The 20,237-nt window shown below is 39.3% G+C and overlaps 1 protein-coding gene across 3 annotated transcripts in view; it reads left to right on the forward strand.

The window, feature by feature from the left end:
- The first annotated feature begins 17,931 nt into the window (after positions 1-17,931).
- hipk2 (homeodomain interacting protein kinase 2) overlaps positions 17,932-20,237 on the forward strand; it is a 66,497-nt gene continuing 64,191 nt past the window's right edge. For 2 of the 3 annotated variants that reach the window (XM_063480080.1, XM_063480081.1), the window contains exon 1: positions 17,932-18,327. In XM_063480080.1, the coding sequence (XP_063336150.1) occupies positions 18,309-18,327 (19 nt within the window). In that variant the 5' untranslated portion in view covers positions 17,932-18,308. The remainder of the gene's footprint in view (positions 18,328-20,237) is intronic. The other variant, XM_063480082.1, reaches the window with a different exon arrangement.

Here is a 20,237-nt window from a genome sequence, read left to right on the forward strand (position 1 = left end):
ATCCTTGACCTAGAGTGGGGACTCCACCCTTTTCAGCCTCAGACTTGGAGGTGCTAATTCTCATCCCAGCCACTTCACGCTCAGTTGCAAACAACCCCAGTGCAAGCTAGAGGTCATAGCTCAATGAAGCCAACGGAGCTACATCATTTGCAAAATGCAGAGACGAGATCCCGAGTCCACTGAACTCGACTCCGTCACCCTTTGGCTGTGCCTAGAATCTCTGCCAAAAAGCAGCTCTGGGGGAATTCAGCAACCACGAGAAACGAGTTTGACTTTTTGCTGGCAATATGAACCAAGCTCTCACTACAGCTGTAACTGAAGCAACCACAATTAAAGCTAAACAAACACTACAGGCAGTTATAGCACAGAGATCTGCCACATGTCATGCTAACAGTATGCTGGCATGTGTTTCGGGACAAAAGTTAACACCTTTTTCAAGTAGAGTTACCAGCCAAGCAAAGGACAGTTAAACCAGCAGGTGGAGGTTTCCTCATTCCTAAGAGGTTCATTGGTTTTCAGATTAGGGCTCGTAAGTTAGCAGTATCAGCTCTTCTAATGAGTGCTGCAATGAAGTCTTTCTTCTTTAAAATGACTGACATAGTACCCCTACCCCTCTAGATACTGTATGTTATCTTAATTTTTCAAGATATTAACTGAATAAATAGTTCCATTTATTAAAACTGCATGGTCGGAATTGAAAAAGCAACAAACTTACTGGCAAAATCATAAATACAGGAATGATTAAAAAAAAAATCTCCTATGGGATATAGCAAAAAATATACTGGGGTCTGCGTGGATCCCAGTCAGTAGGATGAGGGTTAGTGTTATCACTTCAAGTCAAAATCATTTAAAATCCTGAGAAATGGTGTTGCCTGACGAATGAGAAAAACAGTTCTATAAATCCTCTTTTCACTTTCAGGAAATGTTGTTATCAAAGACCTTTGTAAGACTGCAGGCACGTCTGTAAATCATACAGAAGGAGCAGACCTGCGATACCCCACTGGATTATCTATGTCATAGCTTATCGCTTTTTTATTGTTAAGTGCCTCGTAAAAAAACAGCATCGATTCATGACCATTGATTCATGCATGGCCAGGTAACCTCCCCAGATGCTGAACATAGACAATGCACATGCAAACACACACGAGTACATGCAATAGAAAAGGGGGGGAGAATGTGCAGAGGCACCCATACGGATAAGAGGATGCCAGTTTTAGGTCTCCCTGAGAGCCCCACGCTGGCCTGCTGAGACACAAGGATGAATCAATGCATATGTCCAGATGACATGTGCAAGGTAGAAGGAGACAAGGTATAAGGAAAGATTGGAAAAAGGAGTTTAGAGGATGTTGGCTTATAAAGATGAGCCCCCGTGCAGCTTGCTGCAGCATGGCGCTGACTTTAAAATGTAGCTTCTCGTCACAAGTGAACCAGTGTGTGTGAGTGTGCATGTGTGCGGAGCATTGTCCGTATTAGCTCAGCCCCAGTTCCCACATCTTGGCTGGTGGTCACACAGTTGCACCACTGCACACACATGGACACAATACACGGGCTTATCACACAGAGCAGAACACTTCTCTGATTAATAAGCTATGGCACTGCAGAGTCACAAGCCAAAAGAATCCACGCTAACCAAATCTGGTTAGCTCTAGGCTGCAATCCTTCCCCAAAATGAACTGCACAGAGCATTGATCTTACTCTTCATAAACTAAAGATGGCTTTATCCCTGATTTTAGGACACAAGATCACACCAGCCCATCTTGGCCCACTCCACTGTGCAAAAAGTTGTATTCCAAAATCAGCTCACTGAGACGCGCCTCTGCTGCTCCCACTCTTTTATCATCAAACCCTATTGGGGCTCAGGCAAGAATCTCAGCTACTATTCAATTTCCAGCCAAGCATGAATATTAATTGTTTTGTCTGAGCAAGGGCCAATCTCTTCACCATAGAGGACTAGATGTTGTTCATTACCATCACTGAGCTGTCTTCATTATAGAGACATGTCCGTACAATATGCTTATGTGCACTAGTCTGCGTGTGCGAGCATGTGCACACAATGGAGGTTTATCTTTGACTATGGCTCATAGTTCTGCATGTCTGGTGTCCTCTGTGTCACATCACTGTCCGTCTAACACGATCAATCAAGAGAAGCCATTGTGCCTCACAAAAAACCAATGAGCTGCATCAATAACTGAGCCTGCGTTCTCCGCCCATGAATATTCCCATAATGAAACAATCTCTTATCGCAACATTGGCCTGGAAGCCTGTCAAAAAAAAAGGAAAGAGCCCATGTGGTGGCTGAAATGTCTCTTTCTCAAATATGTACAATTACAATAATTAACAAACACTGCAGGACGAAACAGGGAATTTTAGAAAGAAAGCAAGAAACATGTGCACGCATTGATTAATGTGCTGCTTATTGTCCTTTTGCATGTAAGCTAATGCCATTAACAAAAGAGCACTAGCCGACTGTATCCAATTCCCATCCCCCAAAGATGCAACAAGAGAAAGCAAAGGGAAGAAATAATGACCACATTCATTCCTTCAAAACATCACACATGGAAGAATCGCAGTAATGTCCTCCCTCAAGCAGCCTTCATTTCCATTAAGACTACATATCACTCTCTGGTCCCTATTAACCCGGGGACCTAGGCCATCCTTAGCTCAAACTAGCTGGAATACTTTGCATCAGCAGTGTGTTCATCACTTTTCCTCCCACTACTACTATTAACTCTGTGCTAAGACCATTATTTAAACACTGAAAGCAGAGCAAGTAATTTGGAGCAACGCAGAGCCAGCTCTAAAGTCTATTCTATAGCCACAGCTGCTGTGTGTAGTCTGGAATCTGTCGAGGGGCCAGTAAGTGACGCTCCATTGAGCCTCCACAAACAACATAAGACAGAAATGAACCACTGAGGCAGGAGAAAAGGGGGAATGTTTTTCCTCTAAAAGAAGATGGATAATGAAGCACAGTGGAGAGGGAAAAGAGGACAAAGAAAAGACAACTGGGAAAAGGCGAGGAAAAGTTAGCCTTATGTGTTACGCACATACTAGAGAAGCTAATGCATCATCAGCTCGGTGCAGTCTGAGAAAAAACACGTTTTAACTACCAATTGACATTCCTATAGCAACAAAGATCTATATGACCATTGATCTATAGCTTTTCCATTCACTGTGAGTCACGTGGATCTCCCTGCCTGTATCATCTCTGATGTTCTCACACACAAGCTCAGACAGGCACACACACACATCAACATAGCACTGCATCCCCACAGAGCACATCATCCACCTCAACAACAACAGCGATATTTACAGCCAGCCCCCCAGGAGACCAGGTTTCTTGTCACGAAGCCGGCCCTCCCAGCACACACAGAACTGTGGGTGACTTCAACGATCACTGCTGTCGGAGAGAGAGGACAGCTATTTCGGTCACTTACAGGAAGCACAACATTAGTGTGAATCCTCACATCTAAGACACTTCAATCCTTAGGAAACAATAACCGAGGCTTGGCCTTTGACGTCAGCTCGGTCATAAAGGTAGAGACGAGGCTAGAGATTAACAGGAGCTCTCTGAGGGGAACAGACCCTCTTCCTGTTGCTAGGAGGCTCCGAATGTCTCATCCTTTGATGGATGACTGTTGTTATAAAAAAATTAAGACAGGGATGTGGAAAGAAAGAGTGACTGCTAACAGGATGTTCTCTGTAAGGTAAAGCTCACTTTACCAGGACCTGTTGTTTATTCGGAGCCAGGAGGTTAAATCACTACAGCATGGTTATAGTAGCTATGATATTTTATTGTAGCATCCATAATACAACTGGTGACCTATTGTGTAATTTCACAAGAATTTATCATGTAATTGTTACAAATTTATGGTGTATGTCAGAAAACTGAACTAACAATGAATAGTTTTACAGAAAAAAAGAACAACGTTATACCAGGTAGTGTTTTTAAGTAACGAGTTTTCATAAAATTTTAAAAGAAAGGTGTCAAGGCATTAAGGAATGAAATTCCCTTTCTTATAATCTAATTATACAATCCTATTAGTGGTACTGGCTGTATTATAAAGTATCCTAATCTCTGTTTCTCAGCTTTTAATTGCAACTAACTATTAGTGGTGCAGGCTGTATCATAGTGTCCTAACCCCACCCCACCTTTTTGAACAGCGATTGCACCTAATTTGGGGGATGGAACTTTTGGCATGCTCTTTCATTCAGAAGGTACAACCCCAAAGGACTACACTTCAGATCTTTGTGGACTTATGATCTGGCCAAACGGGGGAAAACAAACAAAAACAAAAGAATAATATGATAATAGTATTGAATGTAGAAAATCAAAATTAATTCTAGCTATTCAAGGTACTACAAGTCTGTAGTAGACTTTACTTAATATTATCAATTAATTGGGCGTTATTTTATTTATTTAGCAACAACATAAACGTTAAACTGCTAAGCATATAATTAATTGAGGGATTGTGTCTTTTATTTTGTAACCTTTAGATGATTTAATGAAAGCTGACAAAATGGACAAAATACACTAAGTAGCTTCTGATAAAAGAAAACTGAACAACAAGAACATAAAACAACATATTAAACCATTTTTTACATTATATCTCAGTTTCTGAAATGGTATTTAATTTGTTTTTGTTCTTGTTTGTTTTGTTCTTTAGGCTAAGCTTTCTTTCATTTCCTTTCCTTTTAAATTGCCAATTGTTCGTCCCTTTTCTACTGTAGGCTAGCGGTGAGCATTTAGATGCTGAAAATAACACCCTGAATACAGAAAAACTACACAGTAAATGCTGGGAAATTACACCGTAAGTCCCAGCATGTATAACAGAGTGCTACAGTTTTCACTGCTAAAAATAGGGAAAACATTAGATTACCAGCTGATCATATAACTCTTTTTCCAACATTTACAGCAGAAATGACCTACTATAAATGTTATATTTAACTAAGAAAAAGTAGTTAAGCACATGCAGTGTAAGTTGTCTTTATCCATACATGTGTGTTAGATTGTGCCCGTTACTAACACCAGACACGTCAAGAATACCCAGAGTGTACATTTTATTCATTTCTGAGATTACAACCATCAGTTTCCCAGACTTTACACTTTATCTCACTTACAGTATATGCTCTTATATTAGTACATATTGTAAAACATTCCCCTGTACATCCAGTTCCAGTATTTTATGAGGCAGGACTGGTATATTGTCCACTGTGTAAAAGTCCACAGAGCTCCAAGGTCGCACTGCAGCATCAGTGAGGTCAACAGTCAGCGGTGCCAGCATTTGTTTTCATTTCTGTGACTGTGGATGAAACTGAAAATGTCAAAAGAAAGAAGTACAGCTGCTCTGATGCTGATTGCGTGACACAATAATCTCCTTTGTTTTCTTGTGCTATGATTAGATGCTCTGATATACGAGCCCCTAATTAAAAAATATCTACTTCCCAGGATCGGCTAATTACAACTCAAAACAAACACGTGTCCAGAGGGGAAGGTCGAAGAGGTTACAGCAAAACTGTCTACACTTCAGTATTATGGTGATCCGAATGTGTGTTTTTGTGTGTGTGAGTATGTGAAGGGCGGAAGCAATGGGCTGCTGCACCATCTCAGCGCTTTTGACAGCGGCGTCCTGCCTCGTAGATGCTTCACTCTGTGTGAGCAAACAAGAAATCCAGTTATTTAGAAACTTTACAGGTGAGCAGCTCCTTCTTTTCTAACACACAATTACTGAAGATTTGACTTTGACTTGTCTGAGGACTTCCTGCAAACGCTTTACAAGGTCATTGTCATTATATTGTTTCAACTATATATCTTATCAAATATTTCTTATATTATTAATATGTCTGGATTATTACCCTCCCGATAGTGTGATGCAACATTAGTCCAAAAAGCAGGAACCTGCTGTTTTTTTCACTACTGCTTAGTAGTTTACAACTTACGGTCTGCATTAGTGACTTGTGTTAAAGACACCTCTAGCCACATGGCTGTAATAGCAATTTTTAGTGTTTCGGGTGAACTAGTGCTTTAAATATACGAGGGGAGGAGTCTGAGAAAGGAAAATGGACATCTTTGAAACAAAATAATTCTTTCATAATTCATAATTTCATAATTATAAACTACTTGTTGCTACACATTGTTACTAGTTTACCGATGCAATATAGGGACCATTAACCCACACAATAAAAGCTATTTTCAGTGTTTTTTTTATTGTGTGTGTTAACTCTTTATTGTGCACTTTAACTCTGTGTTGCAGTTCAACTGTGTAAAATCAGGAAAATCACAGATTGTGGTCTGCTGTTTGGTCCCGAGTTGTACTGATTCTGTATTAAGTGTGTTTGGGAATTTGGGAATTATGAGTAATTAATTAATTACCGCTGCTCTTCCACATGTGTAAATGGGCAAAACTCTCTGTCTTTTGGGAATTTTCAGAAATGTGCTTATAATTGTTCACTACAGCTACAAACAGCTATAAGCAACAAACAAATTGAGTTCTAGTTAATATTTTCTCAAAACTTTATTGTCAGTGGTTGTCAGTCTCATTGGTATGATTTTACTAAAGGTCTGGGGTACCTTAAGTAAATAATGTTTTTATAAATATTTGCAGTCAAGCAATATGCTGAATTTAAGCTTTCAGTAATAAATTTCTGTATTTTCTATTTTCATACATATTTTTAATACCTTATCATACTGCGCACATACTGAGAGAGTCTTACTCTGAAGTCTCATAAACTGAAGCGTGAGGCCTCCAATTATGTACAAATGTTTTTAGATTACTTGTTTATTTAAGTATACCTGTATGATACTTCATATGCATAAATATAGCTTACATAAATAGTTAGCTATACCTGTAGTTCTCTGTAGTTAGAATACTGGCAGCTTGCATTTAGTTGAATATAAACAGACTTGGGTTTCTAAAAAGATGCACAACCATATTGTCTGAACCCTCATGTCTGCATATTACATACACACCCTCACAAAAAAACACCAAAATAAACAAAATCCCAATAAAACACTCTTGTATAGTCGCAGACAACAAAATCCTGCAAGTACGAACATCAGCATGTCAGTCTGTTCAGATTTGCTGGGGAGTATCTCAGCACAAACTCGGTGCTGATTTCAATGCATACTCGACAGTGAGTTATAGGCTTAATTCCCTACAGGCATTGAGTACAGCCAGCTCTAATGAAACACATTGGTTTGGATGTGATCTGAAGAGCCTTGATAGCCGCACCATGTGGAAAAGAACATATGGATCACCGAGCTCCTCTCCAACATTCCTGAACAATCTGGCCAGGACATTGAGCATTTTATCACCACAGAGGACTCAGCAGTTGGACCACTGAGACTTCCAGCTGCTTGCTCCCAGCAGGTTTAGCATCCTCTCTGTCCTCTGGAAAAACAGGAAAAGACCTCTTGCACATTGCTACTGTGAGTCGTGTTCTGTAACTTTATCTTAATCATCTTCTAAAATTCTTTGCTGTGTAGTTTCCAGCTGATTGTGCATTGTCAACACTCGTGGTTGATCGTGCCAAAAAAAAAACTATGCGATTGTCGCTTTTCAGTAACTTTCCAGTGAAAACTATTTTAGCTCGTGCCCGTAAAAAGAGACCACCATCGTGTTTGTCTTCCTGACCTGTGAGTCACTCAGTCCATGAGCAAGAGGAGCCGTTTGGATTAGCAAAACAATTTAAAGCTCACTTGTTGTGAGATCATCTGAGAATATGTCATCAGTTCCACTTGCAACCTTGGGACCCTGAATGGACTCTGCATTAGTTGCACAGCATACTGCAGAGCTTAAGCGATTAGGTACCATTAGTGCATTTTATAGGAGAAAATAGGAGAGGCGAGGAGAGGTTCCACAGTGCTAGTCACTGCCATGGGGAGTGATTTCAGACAACATTCATCATGCTATCAGCTTCCTTATTAGAAAAGCTCAGTGTGGGAAGATGTGTGGCATGCTGGCCAAGCTCTACACTGCTCTGAGCTGTAAAACCTTACCTCCTTCTATTTTCAGAACAACAAATGCCTCCTTCTCAGTAAAAATGATACGTACCTTGTTACATGTAAGTTTCCACTTGTAATAAGGAGACGCGACAGTTTTCTTTCTGTGCATTGTCACTGTGATAAAGTGTTATGGATAAAGAATCTTAAAAGATTTTCAGACATTGCTTATTGTATATTATTTTGCCAGAAATGGGATTTGGCTTAAAGAGTCAACAGCAACAACATTATTTCTTTGTGCCAAAGTTAGATAATCATTTTTCTGCAGACTCCAGCAGGTGTCACTCTAACCTGTAGTGCAGTGCAGGCATTAATGTTGCAGCCACCAACCAAACCTGGCTTGGGACCGTCTAGAGCAGCAAGAGGTGGGGTCAGTCAATCACCCATTCAGTCATTGCTCTGCCTTTTGCGAGAGAGTTCACCAGAGGTTCAACCCTGCACAGCAGTGGAGTGTGAAACCCAGTCTGCTTGCCACACTCTGGCTCGCTGAACCGGCCCCAGGGGGAAGAAATGTTTTCTCCACACAGCTGAAAAATGCCCCTACCTCTGTATGTATGCCTGTGTTTATTTTGTGTGCTAAATAGTGTTGTCTGAGTATTTAAGCTATTTCAAGATAACAATCATTAACACTATTTGATGCATCTGGCATGGGAGACTGCGAAAGCCTTCATTTCGAGTAAATGGAAGAGGAGAGACATTCTTTCTGAGAACACAAGGGGAGCTTTTTGATAGACAGGAAAGAAATAGTGGTGCATGGGCCTACAGCACTTGAGAAACCACTAACAGACTGCATTTCAAGGACACAACCTTTACTTTGTATTGCTGAGGAGTGAAGTTGGAAGAGTGGGCGTAATTTTCTACTTGTCTCTGGACTTTGCCTTCCCTGAATCCTGTCATTTTAAATCTTGGGGTCGCAGCTGCTTTCAAACGCACTGGTTTCACACGATGTTTGCTCATAGGCGCAGCGTTCTACATCATGTTAATCTGCATTTATGTTGATAGCAGGTTATATAACTTCCACAGCAGCTGCACCATCACAAACAGACAGGAATTTACATGTTCTGGACACATTTTCTCTTTTCCTTTCACTGTCTCAAGGTGGATTCGCATGTGGCTGTGTGCATGCATATAGGCCCAAATAACTGCTGTGCCAAAGGGGGAATAATAACATCACTTTTAGCAGTAGCTAAATCAAAAATGCTCATACTAGTCACAGTTTTAAGCCAGCTAAAGAAAGTGCTACATCCTTAAGTGGTTAATGTTCATCCCACAATAGAGAAACTGAAACCTGGTGAATCTCTTCAGGCAACACCATAGAAAAAAAAAAGTTTGTTGCAAAGGAAGAGCAGACGAAGCATGCTAGTTCTAATAGACACCTAGTCAACTTCCCTTACTTTTATTCAGATTAAGCAGTTAAGTCTTTACTGATTGCACTGACGAGTAGACTTTCTCCTTTAAAGTTTTTTCTTCTGATATCTGAAAACCCTGCTGCCATACAGGTTCAATTCCATTTCCAGAGGTTAAAACACACTGGGCACAGTAAATATATATTGTGCGCTGGAGCAAAAGCTCACGAGCAGGCCTGCCTGCACCTTTTGCTGACTTGTCTTTAATGCTATGGACCGAGCATATGCTGGGACAGTTTGGTGATAGCATGGATAGCAGCTGGTTACCTTAAAAAAGCCAGTACAGTAACAACTTTTAACAACCATGTGAGAGAGATACATCTTCTCATCTCCCAGCAAAACAGTTATTTTAACACCTCATTATATTTTGGATGTCCTTTGGCTCTGTTGACACTCGAACAGAGATTGCCTGTTGATTTCCACTGTGAGGAGTTGAATATGTGTTCCACTCATGACCGCAACATTACTCATGTTGTGCAATGTGGACTTAGCAGAGAAACTTCTGCAGGGCAGTAATTTATGCATGAAGCTTTGGTTTCTCTAAACAAATTTATATTAAATCAAAAGAAATGCTTTTTATGGTCCTTTAGTGTCTCGCTGGTCAAACTGACAACCCATCAAACCACTAACTATGCACTTTCCAAATTTAAGTCTTTAGCCAGTCGAGTCTGGTACTGGAAACTCGGGGCTGAGCATATTTAATCACTTGTAGAAAGATGAGTTTGACTAACATAAACATGGAATACATTTAAAACTCAATTACAGATTGAAGAATTCAAAAGAAGTTGTTACATGTGAAATTACATGTAGCCCATCTACTGAAAGATGGAATCTGGGTGAAAGGAAAGAAAAATGTGGAAAAGTAAGCTGGTTATATTAGATGTGTCAACATTTTGAAGGATCACTGTGTGATGATTATGTAATGATTTGAATCGCATTAGTCATTGTTTGTATCTGCACCCTCAGCAATCTCTTTCTGCTACTTGAAATGAAGACTATATATGCAACATTCTGTAGCCATTTTTAGTACTGGCTACCTCTGACTATGAGACTAATTTGTCATGTGCATAGTAGTTACCTTTTATTATTTTTCTGAAGCCTAGCAGTGTTCTCACCTTTTGCCTCAACTGCGGTCGAGGAGGCCGTGTCCAACCTGCCCTCAGAAACATCATGTCAATGATAAACCAGGCAGAACATTCGAAACCACTACATGCTGTGCAGCAGCAAGAACAAGACGCACTAAACGGGTACACACAAACATTGCAACACAAAAAGGACAGAGAATTTTTATTGCTGCTGAGCACACAAAGTAAATGGAAAAAAAGGGAAAGAAGCAATTCAGTGCTCTAGATTTTATAAGGCATGTCAAATTGCATGGCTGTTGGGGGGGGACTAGCCCATATGTGAAGCATATGGGCTAATTATTTACAGCTCTGGGTTGTAATTTATGCCGTTTGTTGTTAAAGAAATACCGTAGCTAAGTCAAATAGGTAGTCAATGCCAACATCATTGTCAGATGGATCTAAATTCTGTTTACTTTGCTGAGCTGCCTGGTAAACCACCACTCCTCACAGGCAGGAAAAACATCACACTTGTACGTACCAACAAAAACCACAAAACAGCTTTCGTACAAAAGAAAACACAGCTTTTAGTGTAGAACAGCTGTCTTTCATTTCACAGCTTGGATAGAAGTCATTTTGCTTTATACTTGCTTTTTCATGAAAGTATATCGTCATAACTGACTGTCTGATTGTCAATAAGAAGTAATTCCTTAAAATAATTCAGTCTTTTACTGAAATAACTAAGATATGGTTACAAACTCCTGCAATAAAAACCGCACTGACAGCATCACTGTGTATGACTGAATGTTCTGCAGCCGACTGTAATTACTTGTGAACGCTGTTCTCTTGCATGCATTATTTCACACATGCATGACAGATCATTTTTATTTAAAACATGGGCAGTGTGTCAATCTGGAACTCATTTTATTTAAACATGTTGTCTTCGCACAAATCCTGAAACATCACAAACAAACTGAGTAAAAGACATTTTCCCATGGAAAAGCTTATTTAAAATCAAGTGATGTCACACGTGTCATTGCACCAAGAAGCGGACGCTATTCGAAAATGTGTGAAGTAATAAAAGGACCTGTGGGACTGAGCAGTGCAGTACAGCAGATAGGGTCTGAATCAGCACAGATCAGCTATTTCAGTGCTAAACAAAAGGTCAGAGGTCATTAACAACTAAGTGCATTTTCCACTGACGCAGTAGAGGCAAGAACAAGAATAAGGCATGTTTGACTTAAAACTACATTAGTGTGCACGCAGCTCAAATGAGCAAAATAAGAACTGGCAATATTTATTTATTTATATATTTATATGGGGGCGCCTATGTAAATCAATTTCAGCATATAACATACACCTGAAATGGGACCGAGCACTAGAGGATAATGAAAGAGCGGTTGCCTGCTGTATATAAAGCACATGTACACTAGGCAGTTGCTGTGTAACAGGAGAGCTAAAATTGGCTTCTTACTGTGTATATTATTTCATTTCTTTCTCACTCAAGACTAACATTATGCACACTATTTTCATTATCTATTTGAAGTTGTGTGAAAGACAGGCAGTTTCTTGTGTATGCCTGGCACAAACACACCCTAACGACACTTAAATTCTTTCCAACTCAGGGAATTTGCATGTAAAAACCCTGTAAATGTAAATGCCTGTGTCCTCTAACTCTGCAGTCTGGACTTTTTGAGATTTCTCTGTCTGCAAAACCAGGAGCATCCACTACTCAGTAAACACACTAGTGGGTAAACATATACTTTAGGTCACCACAGCTATGCTACTTTAAATCTGCCATGTGTGTTCCATATTCTTATAATTAATAACAGTTTACATGTGGTGTAAATACATGTGCAAATATGGAATACGCTGTGAATATGGTGTGCTGGGCAAGGAGACAGAAAAGACCACACTAGTAGGCAGATTATAATATAGTTCAAAACATATATATGCATATATATCTAGTTTTTCCTCAACTAATCACACAGTAACATTGGAACTTAAAACACAATGAACAAAACATTAAACTCATATATCCTATCTTACACCAGTTCTATACAAACAGACAAACACTAGCAGTTCTTAATCACACTGATGAAATCTCTTTCATTCACATGGAAAACACTGACAACTGAGAATGCTCAAATTTAACTCCTAACCATGAGCAAACACCTGTTGCTTTTAAATTAGCAATCATTGCTTTAGCAGTCAAACCTCTTAAGGTGTGTTGTCGAAGGACGCTAACTTTAAAAAGAGTAGTAGACTGAAAAGAGTCGAAGAAGTGGGAGGAGTCATAGAAAGAACAGATAATATTCTTTTAACTTAAAGCATTTTTTCTTTCTGTTATATTTCATAATAGAAAATATTCTGTGTTCTTTGTTGTCTTTGAGTGTTTTATATTTGAGTTTAAAAACATAACATCTTATATCAGGTTATTGCACACGTTACACTTTGTGTAGCGCTGAAATTGTGCCACCAGTGCTCATAGCTGTTTTCCATTTCCGCTCAGCATATTTGTTGGTTCTTTGAAATGTTTGTTTTGGAATACTTGTGGACTTTTGGATTTTTGTCACACAATAAAAAAAATTGCTGTGGGCAAGAACCAAACCAGTCACTTCCACATAGCATGACGATAACTCTAAAGCAGTGGCAAAGATAAGAGGAAGACAGTTTTCTGTGTGTGTGTGTGTTGTGCATGCTCAACAAATGGTCAGTATTAGTGGGCCCCTAGAGTCATGAGGCACTAGTATAATCACGACAACTTACAGTTTGTCTGGATTGCTTGCACACCATACTGGTGCTATTAACATGCCATTCCAAGCCAAAACACAGAGACAGATCAATTTCCCAAAACTGTTAAAAACAGTTAAAAACAGTTTTCCCTATTTTCACTCATGATATATGTTTAATGTTTTTTAGAGGCAATCTTTACATGAATAACCTTTCATAAAGCACTATTTACAAAGCAGTGTTGGATTTACCGTAACACACAGTTCTCCAGGTGGAAACACTAAGAGTCAAGATTGCTAGCACACCAATAAGAGGATAGATGAAAGGGCCACGGTTCAGTTCACTAATTTTGGCACATTTCCTTTGATGTTGATGTTGCACACGATGTTAATGAGAATCTCTGGCCTGACCACAGACTGGAGTTTGGGTGTTGAAATAGAGTGAGTTGAATGTCTCTCTTAATGCACCAAAAGTTGTTTCTTTGTAATCGTTTTTTGGCCATAAAGGGAGAACGTATATATAACCTTTTGACAGAGAGACTCAAGAGGAGCTTTTATCCCCAAGCCATCCGGGCCCTAACCCCCCCCCCCCCCCCCCCCCCCCCACACACACACACACACACACACACACACTCGTCCTCTCACATCATCCATAAGTGACTGAGACAGGACTCTCTTCCAGACACTCTAAACAGACCGGCACAATGTACATTTCAAATTTCTTTAATTTTAAATATGTTCATATTGTCTATTCTGTAAAATAGTCAGATTGTCTATTCTTATTTAATTCACTTAATGTACAGAATTCACCTGCTTGCTGCTTACATGCTACTACTGCACATTCACCTAATGTAAATGTCTGCTTTTGCACAAGTCGAGGAGTGTGTCAGGTTACATTTCACTGTGTGTTATAACTGTATAACTATGCATGTGATGAATAAAGAACCTTGAACCTTGAACCTTTTTAAAAAATGGATTTGAGGGATTACTTCAAGAAATGTGACTCAGCAATCAGGAAAAAATATTGACACTTTGATTTGAAAGATTCATGTTATTTCTGTCTAACTCCATTGCTTTTATTGACTGGAAACAACCTGTTTTTGAGTGGGATATATCAACATGCACCATCAACTTGTGTTTGGCCCAGAATTGTCTTACACGATGAACCTAGGGGACCGGACAAGTATTAATCCAAAGTAATTGCCCCAGACCATCTGCCTGTCAGTGTGTTTGTTCAACAATTTGTCGTATGTCCATCTGTTAGGCAAAATGCCTTTGAAAGCCCTGAATGGCTTTATATGAAACTTCAGGGCATAATTGCTTCATTATTTTCTTTCTGAACTGCTAAAACACTAACTCCTAATTCTCAATTTGCTATGAAAATTGATCATATTAGCCACTCTTATGACAAAAACTTTAACCATTTTTACCTAGTGAGGTCTTCTTCTTTTTTTTCAAAACTCTAAACACATTCTCTCTACCTCAATAATAGATTGATGATGCACAGATGTTAAAACTGTTGGCTTTTGCAGTTACTGATGTGATGAAACCAGTAGAAGCTATTTCAGACTGCAAAGCAAGCGTGCGGTGATGGTTCGTACCAGTAATTATTGGAAACAATCTGAAATGAAGAAGAGGAAGAGAAGAAGGGGGAGAAATCATTTCGGTAAAGAACAGTTGTGACAGACCATGTGTTTGTACATGCAATCACAACACATATGAATAAGCCACTTGCATGTCTCATACCATAATTTATCCATAAGTGTCCCTCTTCACATGTTTTCCACATAACATAGTGTTTAATTGATTTATGTGTCTTATATTGGGTTAGAAAAATGCAAAAATGACAATTTCTTTAAGTAAAATATAGTATGAGACATACAAGTCTTATTAATATATTTTGTGTTATTACTTGATTCTTATGTAAACAACAGCCACAGGACAAAGTGAACAATCAAATCTAAGTAGATCCTCTGTTGCACACGAGCTGTGCACTACTTTATTTTGTAAATATTAAGAAGATGGATGGAGGAGGGGGTAGCAGTGGAAGAGCCATCTCTTTTTTTGCTTCATATTTTTGGAATTTTTGTAGAGCTGCTAATCAGCCACATGAGTTTGGAAAAACTTGTATTACACATACTGATCACTGTGATTTCCAGTTTTGATGCAGTGTACAATGAATGCTCACTAATGTTATTATTTTTTATTCTCTGTGTGCGTGATCTGAAACTACTGTTTGGTTTTGAGCCCAGATAAAACCCCATTTGATGTGTTTGTAAGAAAGGTTTGTAATATGTGTCTTAATTAAACTGATCGGTGTAGATGGAATGCTATAGCTTTGTTTTAACTTCCTGGTTATTTCCACTTACATTTTGGATGAAATCTTTGAAGTGTTCAAATGTCTTTCAGGATTGGGGTTTTTTTTTCTTTAGGATATTTTCTTTTGTCATCACTTCTCAAAGTAAAAAATACAATTTTAAATGGATGTTTTTTGGGTTTTTCAGCTGAGGAAAACAATGTTCACATTCAAAACAGTTTTATAGAAGTTGCCAGTTTCACATAAAACATGTTTTGCGAAGTGAAAGGTGAAATTGAAGATGTTTCCCAAACTATTGGGAAATGCCATTTGCCGAGTTACATCCTGTTTCTACTTAGACCAACAGTAAAACCGTTTTGCAATACAAAGCATTTCTGTAATAAATATGTTGTTCACATTCTGAACCTTCAAACAAATGGTTTGAATAAATATGAACTGTAACTGTCTCTTCTCAAGAAACCAGCTGAGTCAAATAGCAGTACATACAAAAAGTAACTATGATGTATCGCTCTAAGATCTCAATAAGTTTCTTTGGAAAAATAGTGTAAGATTAGAAGCATAATAGCCATTATCTATAATTATAATTTGACTAAAAAGCAAAGGTTGACACAGCTGAAATACAATGTACTAGTACATACACAATTCAAGCATTTCTGATGTAACTTACAGGAAACACCGGGGTGATTTTTAAAAAATCTTCTGTTGATTCCAGGGTATTCAAATTTAGTGTGTCCTTATGGCATTATTACAAAGCTCATTGCTAACTAATCAGCAGAGTTGGTCTGTTTATGCTCTGGCTGCAATGCAACTATAAAAATGTGTCACAGTGTTTTGCTTATTTAAAAAAGATCAAGCCCATTGGGTATGATCACACTGTGCAACGCTGTTTAGACTGTTTAGGACAGAGCTGAGCACTTGTACATTTTTAAGCATACTTATGTATTCTATACCATATTTCATATCTGGCATATTCTGAACATTTCATAGCTCAGACGCTGTTTGACCAACTTTATGTCTACATAAAGTATTCTCTTGACGTTGAGGATTTACCAGTGTTAGTCCTTTTAGATACGCTGTAGTGCTGTGGTTGAAGTATCATGAATAAACAATGCACTGCTGATGGAAGAGCTGCATTACAGTGATTTTTAAAACCAAGCAAATATAGGTTGCACATCCCATGGGTCTGTAAGACTTCATTTTTATGCCTGCTTTGCTACTATAGGATCACTTAGACATGCAGCGGTCAGCTCTACATATATGATGTGCGTGCAGGCTGCAGGCTCTGTGACGCTTTTAATGAATGAGTAATTGCATAACTCATTGCAAAGCTGTATGGCTTAGGACAGGCGCAGTATATGCTGAACACAGCTCATCCCTGATAGGTGAGACGGTGACTGCTTAAATGTAGTTGTATAACATTTGTAGATAGCTTTATTACGCTGTGCTTTTTATGCAATAGAAACTCAGAACTTAAATGAACTTTATTTTTGGGTGTAGCATACTTCGTCAGGGTTGCAAAGTGTGCAGTACTATGTTAACAACCGCCCACGTGTCTAAATGGACAGGTTTAATTTAGAGGTTGGTGGTGCGCATATTGCTGTGAGTGCAGGATCGCTGGTAAATGACAGATTACTCACATTTGTGTGAGCCCATGTAATCCGATTCCAGTTTATTCTGTGCAAATCTCATGTCGTCATGCTGTAGCCTACCTACAGTGGGAGCGCTTTAGCTTCGTACAGACGTGAGCAAAAGCACACGGAATCATTCAACCCAGATGCACTTTGCACGACTCTGAATAACGCCAGCAGAGGTTCACGTCACGTCATGTCCGAATATTTATTATCTATTAGCATTTTTATACCTACTAGAAAGTGTGCACATTGGTTAGTTCTTCTCTCCTTTACATGACACCGTTAAAAAATCTCAGTGTAGGCTTTAAAAATTAAACTAAAAATATAAAAAACTACAAGCAGTGCTTTTCTTGACATGATAATTTCTCTTTCAGACTTTAGCCCATCAGTATTTTCTCTCATTACTTGCTGTAGATTAATGAGAAGTCCAAATGTACTTTAACCCCATTCTTTAATATTAACATATTTAATCTTATAGTTGTTTAAACCATTTCTTTCACATATGTATACATGTATAATAAGTTATAGTAGTTATATGAGTACAATGGTGTTACCTCTTAATTTCCTTTTTTTAAAAGCGCCCAGCGCCCTGAATCTGAAGGTTTATTTTAATCATTACACAAAATATAAAGAATATTTTATTAGCAGTAGTAGTAGTGTTATTATACCCAAAGTTTTTTTTTTTTGCTATGGACAGATAGAAAGAGAGAGGGAGGGGAGAGAGAGAAGGAGAGAGAGACACACACACACATTCACGGTCTGCCTCATCGATTCGATCGTCATTCGACTCTCACGCTGCACACCAAACTCGCTGCGCTCTGACCACTGCAACTTTTGCAGAGACTCCTCACTCCACAGACATGTCGCACAATAGCTGAAGTAAACCTGTCATCGTGGCTCATCATTTGAGCCCACAGAAACACACCGCGGGTGGGATTTGAATTGCACAGCCTGTCGTCTGTCGCTCGCCTCGTATCGGACCCTAGCTTTGAAAACGCCTGGATATGAATTATGAGTATTTTCCTCACTAATGAACTGGACCAGTAATGCAGGAGACCGCGTCGACCCTCTCATCAGCATTTCAAGATGGCAGATTTTTATTGAGTTTTGAACAGAAATATCGCTTTATTTTTTGCCATGAATAACAGAAATCCTTGCACCGATGGCCCCTGTATACGAAGGTAAGGTGGTTTGGAAAACGTGCTGTTTTCCCCTCCAGTGCTGCTGTGTACTGTATCAATTGTGGTACAACTGAATTGCGGCTCATACGTAGGGGAGAAGATGCGTTGCAAGCTCTCTCATTTTGCCAAAATCATGCAACCTATATTAATATTAGATTTTCTAAACCTTACACGAGCCGACTGTCAGATCGCCGGCAGCTTAGCGCTTTAAACCACAGTTAAAGAATATTAGTGAAGGCTCAGTCAGATCGGGGTGCCAGTCTGAGCTGTGTCCGTTCAAATCGCGCTGATGAGGTTGCAAACCTCCAGAATAAGGTCAAAGATAAGTATATGTTTAGGCCACGGTACATTTACCACTCTCCGTACACTTGGACGTTTATTTGTGCTCGTGTTTGTTCCTGGTAGAAAATTTCTTTAGCGTTGCTTGAAGAGGGAGAGGGAATGAAAGAAGGTCGGAGACCGATCGGTCCCAGTTTCGCCTGCATTCATTCTTCTATCTCCCATCTCCCCACATCAGTTTAAAAACTAGGCTATCTGACTTTTAACGCTTCGTCAACCTCGGGGTATTGATTCACATACGTATTTGTGTTCCGGAAACGATATGCAACCTTAAATACAGCATATTCGCTATCGCTGCAGCATTGTGGCTGTGACTAATCCAATTGAGAGAATACTACCCCGTACCCTTACATTATTTGCTGCCGTGCATTTTTGTTATTATTCTAAGAGAACAATTCACACACAAACGCAGTGATTGTTGACTGCAATGTCGTTGCAAGGTGGACTAGCAAGCCTTTAAATGTAAAACAATGCAAGCGGCCCATTATAATCCGCGCATGCAAAATCTGGGTCTGTGAATGGTTCAACTACTGTACAAATAATACCTAGAGGTTAAATGGAGTGAAAAAGCAGCGGTAATGGGAAAATTAAATTGCGTGCAATTTTATGTTGTATATATACTTTTTTTTTTTACTTAATTCATTAGTAGTTACATATCAATCACAAGTAGGCAACTGTAGCGATGCTCATCTAATATACAAGAGGACAGAAAACCCTGAGCAGTAAAGGGAAAAACAACGATGTAAGCTATACATACTGATGAGATCCTTATACAAATTGAATAGTGGCAGAAGCAAACGGTGAGCCTTGGTGTTTCTCATATTTAGTTTGTAGCAGCCTCATGTTTGCTTATCTTCTTGTCCACTCTATAGTCCCTCTGCTGGCATTAAACGGAACCCCTGATTTTCACTTTGAGAGAGAGAACTGTTAAAAGTAACACTTTTAGCACACTTTAAAGTGCCGTTAGAGAACTATCATGAGCAAAACCGAGTCTTAATAGGGATATTTGAGTTACACGATGGCTCATTTGGGGATATGCAGCATCATGAAGCGCAATAAGGTGCCTGCAAACTCTTGTCTATGTGCTGTTATGTCCCTATAGCAATATTGTAGTGATTTTTCATTAGGGGTGTTGAAACTTGGAGGCATAGCCTGAGACTCTGGCGCTTCAACATGAAAAGGAAAGTTGAAATGAGACTCCTATGCAAAAGGTAATTAGTGTAAATTACATTCCCTGGCTTTTCCCTTCACCACCGAGGGAAGGAGAAGAGAAGAGAAAGAGGCAGCAAGGGGAATTAATTACCTTGCCTGTCCTCCCCGGAGTTGGGGAGGGGTGTTATGAGAAGTCATGAAAATGACCAAAGTCTCCGGTGGAAAATAGGTGTGTAGGTGTGTGTGTGTGTGGGGGGGGGGGGGCTTCACATAGAAGAAAATCGGCTATTATGTTAATGACTCCCGCTTGTCTGCAGAGCAACTAATAACTTAAATCTATGTGATTTACTACTTCCTTTGATTGTTTAAAGTCAAGCACACTGAGGAAAAGCCCATTTGCTTTTGTTTGCTGATCTCGT

Source organism: Pelmatolapia mariae, linkage group LG7, assembly GCF_036321145.2.
Source record: "Pelmatolapia mariae isolate MD_Pm_ZW linkage group LG7, Pm_UMD_F_2, whole genome shotgun sequence".
Taxonomy (NCBI): domain Eukaryota; kingdom Metazoa; phylum Chordata; class Actinopteri; order Cichliformes; family Cichlidae; genus Pelmatolapia; species Pelmatolapia mariae.